At 41.8% G+C, this 15532-nt stretch overlaps 2 protein-coding genes across 2 annotated transcripts in view; one reads left to right on the top strand and one right to left on the bottom strand.

Moving 5' to 3' along the window:
- The first annotated feature begins 2529 nt into the window (after positions 1 to 2529).
- padi2 (peptidyl arginine deiminase, type II) lies at positions 2530 to 13646 on the top strand. The gene is made up of 16 exons (XM_070837524.1): positions 2530 to 2649; positions 5432 to 5603; positions 6083 to 6152; positions 6495 to 6556; positions 6983 to 7100; positions 7476 to 7628; positions 7781 to 7974; positions 8423 to 8526; positions 8748 to 8859; positions 9446 to 9553; positions 9905 to 10056; positions 10612 to 10759; positions 10940 to 11033; positions 11141 to 11220; positions 12353 to 12493; positions 12657 to 13646. The coding sequence occupies exons 1-16, from the start codon at positions 2558 to 2560 to the stop codon at positions 12888 to 12890; spliced, it is 2034 nt and encodes a 677-aa protein (XP_070693625.1). The 5' UTR covers positions 2530 to 2557; the 3' UTR covers positions 12891 to 13646.
- The window catches only part of rap1gapb (RAP1 GTPase activating protein b), a 23947-nt gene continuing 21480 nt past the window's right edge, over positions 13066 to 15532 (bottom strand). Inside the window, exons 22-23 of the mRNA XM_070837536.1 lie at positions 15445 to 15492; positions 13066 to 15287 (exon numbers count right to left, since the gene is read on the bottom strand). Coding sequence (XP_070693637.1) covers positions 15484 to 15492 — 9 coding nt within the window. The 3' untranslated portion in view covers positions 13066 to 15287; positions 15445 to 15483. The remainder of the gene's footprint in view (positions 15288 to 15444; positions 15493 to 15532) is intronic.

The raw sequence follows: 15532 nt of genomic DNA, 5'->3' as shown, positions 1-15532 counted from the left end.
GCAAGTAAAATACAGAAAATTGCACAACTATAAAACTGTGTTAAAAAAAAGAGCAAAATAGCTGAACAAATAAAAAATGATAACTCAGGTTAGACCAAGAAAAATAGTTAGATAGATAGATATTGTTTATTGATCCCTCAGTGGGGAAAGTTTGCTGTTACAGCAGCTCAAGGGGACAGACAAAAGCACACAGTTAAAGAAATAGAAAATTAAATAAATATAATATATACAGAGGAAAAACCTATATACACAAAGAAACACTATGTACACAATAATTACAAAGAAACAACAACAGGGTGAAGAGTTTAAGAAGTTAAGAATTTAAGTATTGCTGTTATTGTTTATCTCTATCATTATTGTTAATTTGTGATTTATGGAGGTTCTATGTGCTAAATAATAATTTTTCATGCCACTTGGGTGTGAGTCTTCCTCATAGAAATTAAAGTCAATAAAACTATTGGTTAACACGTGCTGTAATCATGTGATCAACTTTTCAACTTTTCAAATGTGCAGTCATAGATTAGGGACAACAAACACCACCCAAAGGTCAATGAAACAAAGACAAATTTGATGTTAAGGGTATTTATTTCTTTCAAATACAACGAATCCAGCTAATTATGTATGTATGTATGTACACGCACACAAATGATCATACATGAAACAATCTACCGACTTATCAAACACATTTATACATGCATACACTCATGGGATACACACTGGTATATAGTGCACAGCATGCACTGTGAGCATTGCACTTAAAGGCCAGAATAATACATAGAAAAACAAATCTAAGATGCCAAACGCAGCAAATACAATCACTGATTCATTTTCTCTTGTATCTCGGGTTGTCCCACCTATTGATCACATCATTTTTTCATAAAACGTATTCTCAGTTCAAGAAATGAGACACTTCTTCAAGTGTTTGAAGACTCATTGAACATTTCCCACACATCCAGTTTTAACAGTCAACTGATTAACCGAGATGACAGAATCAGCAGATTAATCCTTAATCAAAGTAACAATTAGTTGCAGTCCTATACATAATAGTTTAAATGACGACGTATATCTACGACAGTGAAATCCTGCTTTTACATCGGTGCATGAAAAATAATAATCTAATGATATAATATACTTGTAGTACTTCTGAGTTACTTTTGAACTACTTAAATGTTTCTGTAAGCACGTCCTCCTGATTGTACCCACATAGTTATACTTCAGCAGCATTTCAATGCAACCAGATCTTCATCTAGTCTGACGGCGTGGTATTAAATATCCCACATGGGAAACTAGTGTGTCTCAGTTAAACTAGGCCACACAAATATCTTTGTAATACAATGGTGTGAAAGATAAAGCTACAACAAAGCACACAGCTGTTACTTAGGCTGTAATGAATAATTGGTAAATGTGCCAACAGTGTTTTACTTGAAGTAGGACAGTTGTCACCTCCAGAAGTTCTCCAACGACACTGGCAGACAAAGGAGATGGTGGTCGACTTCCACAGGAAACCTTCCAACACTGCACCAGTGAACATCCAGGGACTTGACATCGTGTGTGAGGACATACAAGTACCTGGGTGTTCACCTAAATAACAAACTGGACTGGACAGACAACACAGACTGTCTTTATAAGAAGGGTCAGAGTCGTCTATACCTGCTGAGGAGGCTGGGATCCTTTGGAGAGACTGTGGTGGCATCTGTGGTCCTTTATGCAGTGGTGTGTTGGGGAGGGGGGGGTGTTCTGAGCGGGACAAGAACAGGCTCAACAGACTGATAAAAAGAGCCAGCTCAGTCTGTGGCCGCCCCCTGGACTCCATAGAGGTGGTGGGAGAGAGGAGGATCTTGGTCAAACTGTCCTCCATCAAGGACAACACCTCAAACCCTCTGCATCAGACTGTGGGGGCCTTAAGCAGCTCCTTCAGTGCAAGACTGATCCACCCTGAGTGTATCAGTAGGTCCTTCATTCCCACTACAGTCAGACTCTATAATGCTGCATTATAGCCTGCTGCACCAACCACTAGCACAACCACTACCTTATGCACTTTATTATTACCCAATCATTGACAACCGTGCAATAATCCATATAATGTTTCCTTTATAATTAATGTATTACTTGTGTATATAATGTTTCTTTTGTGTATATAAGGTTTATCTGTATATATTATGTTTATTCAACCTTCTATCTCTTTAACTGTGTGCTTTGTCTGTCACTTGAGCTGCAGTAACAGCAGACTTTCTCCACTGAGGGACCAATAAAAAGTTTTATCTTTTAACTTTGTCTCTAGATAAATAAACACAAAGGCGCCGAAGCAGCGCAGAGAGGATGAATAAACAGAAAGAGGAAGGCAGACAAGGGACAGCAGAGACACAGCAGACAGATGACCCGGGTGGGTGGGGGCGGGGGTGTCGGGTGGCAGCTTTCTGACCAATCAGTGAACGCAGAGGCATAAACCTTCAGTACCTGCAGCCCTCATAAGCACTTGTCGACATCAGCTCCGGCACCTAACCAGGAGTGCGTCGCGTTGTCTGTGTGTGTGTGAGTGTGTGTGAGTGCTGCAGCCATGATTCACCCCCGGACTCTTAGAGTAGATTATAGCAAAACTACAAGCGTTGTGTGTGTGGTGGGCTCGGAGCTTAACGTGAACATCAACAGGTAAGCTCCTCTTCAACCGGCTGTCACACTCTCACACACTCACACACACACACACACGCACACACTCATACACAAACAGCACCCATCTATGTGTGCAACTTGTTTGGAGACTTTGCGGAGAGTATGATGTGCTTTATTCTATTGTGTTCTGCTCTGCTTTGGTCACCACAGCTGTTTTCTGTTTATACTTTGACTAAATCTTATCTTATGCTGCTGTGGCCAAACGCATTTCATCCCTTTGAACGTTGGGACGCGCAGAGCTGCAGGACAGCAGCCCCTCCTGTTCAATCTGCACTCGATCCAGGCTTTTACACTGCGGGGTTGAGTCTCTCCTGTCTCAAATTACTGATACACTCCACTAATAATGGGCTGCCGCTCTATAATTTCAAAAACTTTCCCAGCCCTGATGGACCTGGATTCTTGCGAAAGAGCAGAGAAAAACAACTCCAGAGTATGATCGGACATGTCTAGAGACAGGGAGGCTACTGGGTGCTGTCGGTACACCCTGCGGCACTTCTTTGAATGCAGGTAAACTCCACCGTAATCTTTGAATGGATAAGAGCCCGTGCGCACTAACCACAGGAAAAACATCATGAAGACGGGGAGACTCCTCGGGTACAGGTCGAGCTACTGGCCTTCATTTACTTTTATTCTGCTTTTGTGCAGCCTTGGAGATGTTCAGTGTCCCACCTGAGAAGCCCCAAATGCGTCTCCTCACTGCTGCGCATGCGTGCGTCGAAAGCTACAATAATAATGAAACTAGGTTATACTAATGTTTTTGTTATATAGTGATATGAAAGATAGAAACTACCATAAACACTTGTGACTTAGGCTTGATGAATTATTGGTAAATGTGCCTGCAGTTTATTACTTTAAACACGAACCTTGTCTAAATAAATACTAAAGGGCTGAGGCAATGCAGAGAAGATGAGTAAACAGAAAGAGGAAGGCGGACAAAGGACAGGAGAGACACAACAGACAGATGACCCGGGTGTGTCTGTCTGTGTGTGTGTGTGTGTGTGTGTGTGGGGGGGGGTGTCAGCTTTCTGGCCAATCAGTGAACACATTAACCTTCAGTACCTGCAGCCTTACTCCTCACCTTTCATCTGTGTGTGCAACTTGTTTGTGGGCTTTAAGGACTGCATTTAAAGTGGGCCTATGTTACACCGCAGCTGTTGTGTTTGCACTTCGACTGGTTTAGTCTTGTGTGTTTGTCTTCAACTTCCTCACAGATCAGCATTGACGTGAAACACACGGACATGTGTCAGTTTATTTGGTACACCTCTATAAACGTTACCTTCAGTTTTTGTTTATTCTGGTTTAGGGAGGTGTTGATACCGCTTTATGACACAGTCTTTACAGTCTTGCACATTTATATTGAATTATTCCAACCCATTTGTATCAATAAGGGTAGACTGAATATTAGAAACGCCCCTCAGTGTAGTGTAATATAGTCAAACAGCACCTCAGACTTCATCCTCCAAAATGATCAGAAAGTCGAATCAACACCCCAACAAAAAGTGGTTATATTCTCCATGAAGGCTGAATCACTGCAGGATTGTTGTGTTAGGCTGCGTTTGAAGCTATTGTACTATAAACTAAGAACTTCACTGTAAGCCCACAGCAACAGAGCAGTGGGCAGGATGTCATTTGCATGCAGATCCTGGTGATGGCAGACCTCTGGGTCTTTTGTTTTGTATAGTGGAGAGAAAATGAACAGTCGTCTGTTGTTGCGATCCAACAGGGGAGACTTTGTTGTCCCAAAGATATGTGGGCTACTCATTCTGCCAAATAGCAGCCTACACAAGACACCAGGCTAGGCAAAGTGGGAGACTGGAAATAGCCTGGACCCCAAGGACTCTGAGGGGCTTTTGGAATATCCAAAAATAAAAGTCTGATATCATTTGAAAGGACATTGATTCTAATGGCTTTGCAGGGGGGCCCTGGTTTAAAATCTTAGATAAGATAAGACAGACTTAATTTATCCCACACCGGGGGAATTCACTTGTTGCAGCAACAGAGGCAGAAAAGGTGTAGAAACAAAGTGTCGGTAACAGAAGTAGTGTAAAAAAAAATACAAAAAGTACAAATATAAAAATAAATGCAAATATAAAAATATGAGGAGAAATATAAAATATATACATAAATAAAATCTATGTGTATTGCACAGGATGTTGCAAGTATTCCACAGTAGTAAAAAGAGTTATTGGTGGCTGTAACCAGTCATCTGTGCAAAATGCATTCAAAGTTCAGCTGAAGATTGGTAAAACCATGGGAGTATGATCTTTTTAGAACAAAATCCCATTCTTGCCATCCATTGGGCAGTGTTTTTTCACAGAGCTGTATTGCAAAGAGGGGATTTAATATTTTTTCATTTTTATGTTAATATGTTAACGATGAGATCAAGTGGTGTGAGATATGGAGTGAGGTATCCCTAGGCAGACGCCAGACATGTCTTCACATGAAACGCATACCAGGAAAAGCTTCCATTGGAACAAGACTCAGCTCATTCATGGGGTGGAGGAGATTTTACCTCTTGCTCTTCTAGGACCTCTTTCTGCCACTTTTTACATCCTCTGCAGTTCCTATTTGCATTGTCATGTCTTGCTTTGCTGTTTTCCAACCGACTAACTTAGTCATGACCACAGCTGCTGCTTTGGTTCGCCACCTGTTGTGAAATAGAAGCCTGCGGTTTGCCTGCATACGTCAGTGCTCCTCCTTGCCTGTATATAAACAATTATCTGCTCTTATCATCAAAATGCGCCATTTCTCTTGTTCACAGGAGTGCCCCTCCCAGCTCCAAATTCTTCTCCGTCAAGTGCTCTTCCACCGTTCAGTACAGCATCAGCCCCCCGCCTCACACGACATCCCACCTCTCTCCCATCCCTCTCAATGGAAACTCAGTGCTACTCATCAGCATGAGCCATGCAAGTGAATCTGAAAATGATAGCAAGGTAAAGTAGGACAGACACTGATGTTGCAAACCTTACTTCTTGATTTCAGTATGTGCCAAGTTATGGGTCACTAACGGCTCCAGGAAACAAGCTGTTCGCTGAAGAGGAAACGCACGTTCAGGAGCAGGATTCAAGCCCATATGGAAACACTATCATGATATATTAGTAGTTTTAAAATATTTGCATATCTGGTATAGAATAGTAGTTACTTCCAGAGCCTGAAACCAAACCACTAAAACAAAAATTCTTTGACTTCAGAACAGAAGTGTCTGAAGCCAAATAATCAAAGTCAAACTCAACCCGCTGGCAGCATTTGTACCTTTTTTCCTTCTCAATTGATTATTATCACTGTTCAAATAGGCTATTCCACCTTGAACAGAGCTCAAGAGCTTTTTGCTTTGCATGTACAGTACAAATCATAATTTTCACTCACGCTTTCATTTTGTACATTTAAATGACTTGGGTCTTTGTTTTTTAAGCTGTCTCTCCAGTACTATGGGGAGAGTAAGGAGGTCTTGGGAAGAGCTCTGCTTCACCTGACCGCGGTTGGTAAGTTAAAGCGTAATAAAACAACATGCACAAGAAGAAAAAGATTTACAATAGGCAATTAGATCTATTAACCTTTTAACTTTTTCTTTTGCCAGCATGACATCAATAGAGCATTAGTGGTGTGTTCAAATGCACTTCAAAATCCAAACATGACACATACATTAAGCAGAAAGCTCTGTATTTGGTTATCCAGTTCATATACAGACAGAAATTGTGATATAGAAATGTATCTTTTGCAAACAATAGCTGTACTGTGACATGAACCACTGTCTGGGATATTATGTAAAAGGAACATTGCTAAAACAAAATGTGTGTGTGTGTGTGTGTGTGTGTGTCCCACAGAGCTCTCTCTGGATGTGGATGCTGACAGAGATGGTGTTGTGGAGAAAAACAACCCTAACAAGGTGAGCTCAAAATGTGTCAGTTTTAGATGGCAGCGCAAAGTCTTGACACCCTAATGAAGGACATATTTTCTCCTCCTTTCACTTTCTGATGAACAATAATGTGCCATGTGTAACAAAATGAATTGAGTTCTATTTATGGAACAAACTCAGCGCCGCATATTAATCATTTTAAAGTGGGATTCTGCTTCCTTGTTTAGACTGGTTAACTTGTCATGCCGTCAGCTGTGAATCAGATTTTGTCTTGTCACATTGTTGAACTTTTCACTTCATTCCACTTCATTCCACTTTCTGTGAGTGTCTTGTCTAAACACCTTTTCTCTGTATTCTCTGTGTTTCAGTAGTTTGGTATGTACAAGTTTTTATACCTGTAGGTTTTCCAGCAAACTGTCAAATTCATTCATGTCTGGTTTGTTGAAAACCCATTAGGGGTACTGGAAATGGGGTCCTGATGGGCACGGAGCCATCCTATTGGTCAACTGTGACTCAGAGTGGACCTACTTTAAGAAACCAGACAGCGACCACAACACTGTCTCCAAAGTGTCTGGTAAAATAACACAACTTCTCTTTTTTGCTCTCTTTCCCCCTTCTGCACCATTAGTTGTTTTCACATCTGTTGTCAGCATTAAAAGGCCACTCATATTTGCTCTTGCAAAGTCAGCAGATTAAAGTGGTGATATGGAAAAGGCGTGTGATACGACTACATATCTAGAGACCTCTGTGCCGAGGGCAGGGTGGCAAAGTAGGCCTTCTCAAATGACTTTGCAGTAGACAAACCACTAGAGCTGAAATTTGGTAGTGAAACCCGGCGTTATTCGTTATGTGTGTATGCGTACGCTCCCCTATCGATTCCATTACACTCCTGTCCAGGACTGAAGGACACACCTGAGCCACTTTAACATGACTCTCTGTGGATGTGCAGATCTGAAGGACATGTCTGTCATGGTGCTGCGGACCAGAGGCCCTGCCAAGCTCCCAAAAGGCTACAAGCTCACCATGCACATCTCTCAGGGCGACGCAGAGAGTGTCAGAGTCTTCAGAGCCAGGTCCTCTGAAGTGGGGAGTAATGCCATGTGTGAGTAAAGATGACGGATGAGAACGGATGATGTAACATGCATGTATTTCAACTGGCTAGTTAAAGCACTGTGCTGTTTTGTTCTCTTATCTTTAAACCTTTTTTTTAAGCGCCTCAGTGTTCGAACCTTGTTTATGTCGTTTTTACTTCAGCAGGAAATGTTCTGTATAACTTCTTTGTGAGGGACTATCCACTGGTGCTGAGCAGAGAGGTCCTGTCGCAGGAAGTGCCCTACACTGGAGGCGTAGCAGAGATGAACTTTTATGTGGAGGGCCTCAAGTTTCCTGACAAAGACTTTGATGGGCTCATCAGCATCAATCTCAGTCTGTTAGAGCCCATTTCTGAAGTAAGATCTGAAACATGGCATCCACAATGTTTAAATCTTCATTTCATCTCCTACCACGACTTCCTCGTGTTGTAAAATAATCTTTTTACTCTATATTTTAGTTGAAAGAACAATATAGTTTGACAAATAACTTAACAGAAGGTCCACTTGATTGTTTTTTTCAGAGCTTTCAACCACCTTTGTTCTGGTTGAAAGCTCCCAACAAAGCTAGTACTGTAGGTGAACCTTCAGATAAGATTTTTTTTCAGTCAAACCACGAAGGTCAAATATGAATTTTCATTTCAACGCTTCTCGAAGTGAAGTGAATTTGCTCACTAAAACCTGAAGGTTAAGTCTTAGTTTTAGATTTTCTTTTTAGTTTTTCATATTGAGTTATTCTTCAGTCGTCATATGAAGAGGAGCAGCCTATAGCTGACAGCACTCAGCAGCCTCTCTCGTGTTCTCACAGGGTCTCCCTGAGACGCCTATTTTCACAGACAAAGTCGTGTTCAGAGTGGCACCGTGGATCATGACGCCCAACACCCTCCAGCCTGTAGAGGTGTTTGTTTGCAGGTAAGAGCAGACAGCTGATGAACGGAGATGGTGAGAATAGATGTGTGGACGTGAATTAATTTGAACTCATGCTACCAAGAAAATTGCACACAAAATTATGTTTCAAGTTAATTTGTCTCATATGTGGATAATTATCATTAGTAGAATATGAAGATAGAATAAAGCTGGACAAGGAAATTGCATGATGACAACGTCTTCTCTATCTGTGGTTACTCTCTCAGCACATCTGATAACTACCAGTTCCTTAAAGGAATGAAGCACATTGTCTCAAAAAGCGGACTCAAGCTTAAGATTTGCAATGAGTATATGAACAGAGGAGATCGCTGGATGCAGGTTAGGATGTCACACGCAATAATATGATGTTCTGCTTCTCATTCATATCTGTACTGTTTGTGGGAAGTCATTCAGCAAAATTACTCTTTAATTTTCTGACATTGTGGTTTATTGACCGAAGACTTTAATGGCTAAAAATATTCTATATGACTAATTTTAGCAGAATATGAAAAACTTGATTGCCTGGAAGTTGTTAAACTCTCTTCTATGGAAGATGAAGCTATGCCATAGTTTAATTTATCTACAGTAACAGCGTCATAGGTTTCATATTAAACCTAACAGGAAGAAAGAAGAAAAAGAAAGAAGAAAGGAAATTTTTTTTCTTTGAAAAATGACAAGCCAGTCAAAGTCAAAATGGGAACATTAATGATGGCGTCAATGTCAGTGTTTTTCACGTCAATCACATCATGAGAAAGAAAAGCAAAAAAAAAAGGAAAAATTCATACAAAACCCCACATTTACACAGAACACAGACAGAAAAAAACAGAAAATGACTATTTGAATGGTTGTTATTAATCTCTGATGAGAACTGAACTATAAGGACTGCAGAAATATAATTCGATAATTCGCATTATCTAATTTGCAGGATGAGCTTGAGTTTGGCTACATCGACTCACCTCATCAGAGTTTTCCTGTCGTCCTGGATTCCCCTCGAGATGGAGACCTCATGGATTTTCCATATAATGAACTACTGGTGAGAGACAGACTCAATTTTCTCTTGAAATCCAGTGTTTGGAGACTGAAAATGGAAGAGGTTGTTTTCAGGTTTATCTGCCAAAGGGCAAAGGTTTGTCTGTGCTCACCTTAAATCTATTTTTAAGGTGTGTATATACAAGCAGGATTTTGTGACACCACATCTGCTATGGGGCAGCACGGTGGTGCAGTGGTTAGCGCTGTTCCAGGTTTGTAGTTTGTAATTTTAGGCATCTTTAACTAGTTAATGGACTTTTTTGCAGAAAAACAAAAATTGCTGCTCAAAGGAAAGTATTCTCATATATGCTGAAACATGTCCGAGGGGGATCCTGAGCCACCTTCATGTCCGCAGGGTCCCGACTTTGGCTACGTGACAAGGGTGCCCCAGAGAACAGATGTGAGCAGTCTGGACTCATTTGGTAATCTTGAGGTTAGTCCTCCCGTCACTGTGAACGGAAAAAACTACCCCCTGGGAAGAATCATCATTGGAGTGGCCTTCCCTACGTGAGTTTATAGCACATCCAGCAATGAGTTCCTGACTTATGAAGAATGTGAATGATTTATGATTCATTAAAGGATAACTCTAGTATTTATATATCTGGGCCCAATTTTTCTTTACATGTTTTGGGTTCAAAATGACTGTCAGGTCGAACAATGTTTGGAACTGGACCGGCAGATTGCCTCTGCTGGCAGTTGGAAATGGGCAATGAGTGTAATCAATACAAAGTACGTCCACTGAAAGTGCCTGTTTTTGCCACTGACGGGCTCAGATTGGTCTTTGAACTGTCTGACAACATAACATAACAGGAGCCCTTCAGCAATCGATCTGTTTCTATTCAAACACTATTGACAGACTATACTGACAAAAACATTCATTTGACCTCAGCCAAAGGAGTGGCTGCTCTGCTTTGGAACCCAAAATATGTAAAAAAATAAATAAATAAATAAATAGGGCCCAGGTTTATAAATACCAGAGTCATCCATTAATACATCCAGTTAATTATTGTAGGGCAGCGCAGCAAACTGAACATATACCCGTGTCTGCTTTCTTTCTTTAAGGGCAATTAAAGGACGGAACATGACCAAAGTAGTTCAGGACTTCTTGTGGGCTCAGAAGGTTCAGGAGCCCATTGCTTTATTTTCTGACTGGCTCTTAGTCGGCCATGTAGATGAATTCATGACTTTTGTTCCTGCACCTGACAGAAAGGTAAATATTTCCTTTTAAACAGAAAACCACTCAAACTACTTAAGTGAAATATCAATAGTAGAAGACAGGAAACAGCTAGCTGTTGATGACTGATACTGAGATGCTGCTGTGTACTTTGTCAGATTGTATAAACTCTCAGACAGTCAGTGTTATCTTTGTCTCTTGTGTTTCTGTGCACAGGGCTTCCGGCTGCTGCTGGCCAGCCCAGACGCAGGCTACAAACTATTCAGAGGCTTACAGAATGACGGACATGGACAAGCCAAACTGTTTGAGGGTAGGCTTGTATTTACCAATATTATCTGTGGAAAAACTACTGCGATCTACAAACTCATCACAGAATTCTTAACACTCTTAACAGCCTGTAAAATGCTTCGGTTAAAGGTTTGAAAGATGAAGAGCCAATAACAGTGGACGAGATACTTAGTCATGACGATCTCCAAGCTGAAAATAACTATGTGCAGGTGAGTGGGATTGTAAAGGTAAAAGTTCAATCTCTGAAAATCCAAAAGCTAAATTTGGCTTCCTGCTGCGGATGTACCGTAGTCTGCACCGTGCGACCAAATGTATGTAGACAGGCAGACATTAAACTCATATGTTGTTGTTGAATACCTTATTCTAAATCTATGGGTGTTCATAATCTGCTGTAACAGCCTCCACTCTATGGGAAGGCTTCCTACAGGATTTTGGAACCTGGCTGCAGGGATTTGCTCCCATTCAACCGCGAGAGCATTAGTGAGGGGAGGCATTGATGTTGGGTGATGAGGCCTGGCACACTGTCAGCATTTCAGTTCATCCCAAAGGGATTGGATGTGGGTATGGTCTGGGTGCTGTGACATGAGGATTCCCCTGCACTGGAACAAAGGGGCTCAGCCTAAATCATGAAAAACACCCTCAGACCATTATTCCTCCTCCGCCAAACTTTACAGCTTCAGGCACCGTGCATTCAGGCAGCAGGCGTCCAGCTCAATCACGATAACCAGGTAGTAAAGAAGGATTCATCGCCTCAGACATGTTTCTACTGCTCTGGAGTCTAATGGCGTGGTGCTTTACACCACCCCAGCTGACATTTGGCATCGCTGATCTCACACTCGTGTCACGTCGCTTTGCCACTTGTGTTAAAGCTCCAGATGAGCAGTGCTTATGCTGACGGTGCTTCCAGAGGCAGTTTGTCTTCTCTCATGAACAAGTTCCAAACATTTTTTTACACACTATGTGATTCAGCGCTCAGCGACCCTGTTCTATGAGCTTGTATAACCTACTGCGTCATGATGAGCTGTTTTTGCCTTTCAGTATAACAGCACTTATAACCGATCAGAGCAAATCTAGCAGAGCAGACATTTGACAAATCAACTTGTTGGACAGATGGCGTCCTATGACAGAACCATGTTGAAAGTTACTTCAGTTTTTGTCCTGCCTATTTTTGTTATCTAGAGTAAATGACCTACAAGTACATTGTTTTCATTGCTTATTTGGTGTAAAGCACTGAAACATTACTATACCAACAAAGAAGATAGACCAAGGTTACAGAATGTAATGAGCAAAAGTATTAGTATGTGCAGAGGATCTTTTTTCACACCACTTGCTCTCTCCCAGAGCTGCATTGACTGGAACAGGGACGTACTGAAGAGAGAGCTAGGCCTGGTTGATGAAGACATTATCGACCTGCCAATCCTCTTCAAGCTAGTGGAGGACACGAAGGCCTTGTACAGAGCAGTGGCTTTCTTCCCGGACATGGTATGCTCAGACACATTACTCAGCCGTGCAAATTTTCCAAAGGTTGCTTCCAATTTTAAGAGGCATGAAAGCAATCGTCAGTTACAAATACGATGTAAATGTAAATCTCGGAGCTAACAGCAGCACTACTGTGAGTCTCACTATGTGTCTCATCTGTTTTCAGGTGAACATGATTGTCCTGGGGAAAAATCTCGGCATCCCGAAGCCCTTTGGCCCCAAGGTGGACGGATGCTGTGCCCTGGAGGCTGAGATGTGCTCCCTGATGGAGGGCCTGGGCCTCAGCTGCACGTTCATCGACGACTTCGCCTCCTACCACAAACGGCTGGGAGAGGTGCACTGCGGCTCCAACGTCCGCAGGGAACCGTTTGACTTCAAGTGGTGGAACCAGGAGATGTGAACGAAAAAAACGCTCAGTGAGACGGCGATGAGTTAGAGAAGCAGGGGTGATTGCGCCTTACATTATCTCTACGTCTTAATTTTCTTATCAATCACTTGCCACTAATTTTCATATTAAAATACTTGCACAGTAACCATCAGCACTTATGTAGGAAGAACCACTCCGGAGGGGTTGATTCATTGTATGCATTTTCATCTTTTATTAAACATTTTCTTGGCTTTATGTACAAAAAGGATGAAAAGCAGTATTTACAAACAAGTCTTTGAACGAGGGCTTAAGCAGACTGTTGACAAGAACAGAAATACAATCATCTGAATCGAGCACATTGAGGACTGACTCCCAGTCTTGTTGTGGGTTGGACCGGCTGTTGGCATTACAGTGCAAGCACAGTTAGATGAATGTTACCACATAGTGATGTGCAATAGTAACACAGAGCCACGAGAGGGCGCACTCCATTTACTCAAGCATCTCCAAATTGCAGAGGAGAGTCATTTGATATCGTATCTTTTCTTAAATCAATTTAAAAGGCTGTAATACACAATGTGTGTATTTTCTATGTCATTTTTCTATAGAGTTAAATGCAAAATGTGACTTTGTTCCAAGGGATCTCTAGCTATAAACAGCTTGTCAAATACAGTGTACAGGCTGCATATGCATTTGGTCCAGTTTCTTAAACCTTTTGTACTTTCACAAACCCTAAATGCTGCCATTAATTCAATATTGACAGTAAATCTATCCGCTTCAGTCGCACCACTGAAATAAAACATCTGCACGTATCAGTTCTTGTCCTTCATTTCAATCTGAAGCCAGGAAAAAGCCTCTCCGCTCAGAAGGGGTGAGCTGTTACAGTAAACTCACGTTTACCGTGATCTCGAGCCAACGCAGTATCGCCATTCATTTGGAGCAGATGTGTACAAATAAATACATATCTGCCTAGTTTTACATTCAAGCCAGCTGGCAGCGCAGTGCCTTTAAGTATGACCCACCTTCAAAGCAGCTCACGCGACACAATCATTAGAAAGGCAACTTCAAGATGAGTCACAGTGTAATTCTTATTCCAACAAATCAGGTTTTTCAAAAGGTCAGCATTTTCGAAATAACTTTGAAAATGTAGTGCTCAGGTCACGTACATACACTATATTACACTTTACAGGTAAAGTAGGAAAGTGGCATTTGGCTCTCTATCAGCAATGTGCACGGCATCTGGAGATGTTGGCTGGTTTTCAATAAAACACAAATCACAGGGACGACACCTCTAAGTCAAGCATGGCACCAGTGTACAGAGGAGAGGTTTTTGGCAAGCAGATTTACACCATGCACAGTACCGTTGTATACACACACCCATACATAGACATCAAATCAACAAGTGGTGTGTGACAAAGAGTATTGGAGGAGACAAAGGTCTAAACAGCAGTACCTTGAAGTGTGGACTGTGGATGCGTGTTGCTGGTTGGGGCGCAGCAGCAGTTACATCAATAAAGCCGGCGGTAATGTTAAAATATCTGTTGTTTTTTTTCCCTACAGACTTACTGTGATACAATTCAGTTTAGGATTAAAAAAATGCATATGCATCCTCTGTGGTAAATTTTGACCTTTCACCTCACCTAGGAGGAAGGTGCCTAACTACTGAACTGCTTTTACCGCCACCAACAACAGCATCGCAGAAGTTCCCTCCATCAAAAACATGACATGATTTACCGAAGCTGTCGTAAAATTCAACAAATATCCACTGCAGAATACTCAGAAGAAGAAGATTAGATCGTCAGTAAAACACAAAAAGTGGCTGGACAGACAGCCACGCACACACCCGGCACATCAAAGTTGAACCCATGTACAGTATCACAGTGGGATGTGAGGTTGACATTAAAAAAAACAACATTTTCCTCTGTAGTGCAACTCTCCTCTCTATAGACCCATTGTTTCACAAGCTAAACAAACACCAGTTGTTTGATCCGTCTCCCATTTCTTCCAACACTCTATTAGCCACAAGATTAAACCTCAAATCTCGGTCTTTAACAGAGGACACACAACATTTTGAGTGTTTACAGTAAGAATCAGGTTCAAGAGCTTACTGGCCTGAAGAGTGAGCAGGCAGCCAGACTTGCCGCTAAGCCTGCTGACAGATGATAGTCAGAAGTGGGTGCGGAGATCTCATTTCCTTATCCTCCAGCATTCAAGCGGGGTTCCACATGGAGCTGAAATGAGGGCCATAGGTAGGAACGTGTCCATGGAGCTGTGTGTCTGTCATGACAGGCAGCAGATCCATGCCAAACATACGGAGGAGGATCTGTCAGACTCTTGGAGCTGGCTTCTAGCTCTGCTCCTCTTCTGTGTCAGTGTTGGAGTTCACATCGGCCCTTGGCTTATTTTTGGCAAAAGATGCCTCTTATGGGAATGCTGAGACAAAGAGGAAGAAATGGGACGGATACACATGAAGGAGAAGCAGGTGAATAAAGGGCCGGAACGTTTGAGAGGAAAGTAGAAAAACAAAAAAAATCCTCATAGTTGTACAGTCATTAAGTAGCTCCAATACGGCGTCAACATTATGTCTAACCTGAAAATGGACGTCGATGTAGTGATCAGAGGAGTGTGGCTAACAGTTCTGCAAACAACATGGAGAGATGATAGGGTACAGTCAATAT

The sequence above is a fragment of the Pempheris klunzingeri genome, chromosome 2, assembly GCF_042242105.1.
Source record: "Pempheris klunzingeri isolate RE-2024b chromosome 2, fPemKlu1.hap1, whole genome shotgun sequence".
In the NCBI taxonomy this organism is placed as follows: domain Eukaryota; kingdom Metazoa; phylum Chordata; class Actinopteri; order Acropomatiformes; family Pempheridae; genus Pempheris; species Pempheris klunzingeri.
This window is presented reverse-complemented; position numbering and strand designations above follow the sequence as displayed.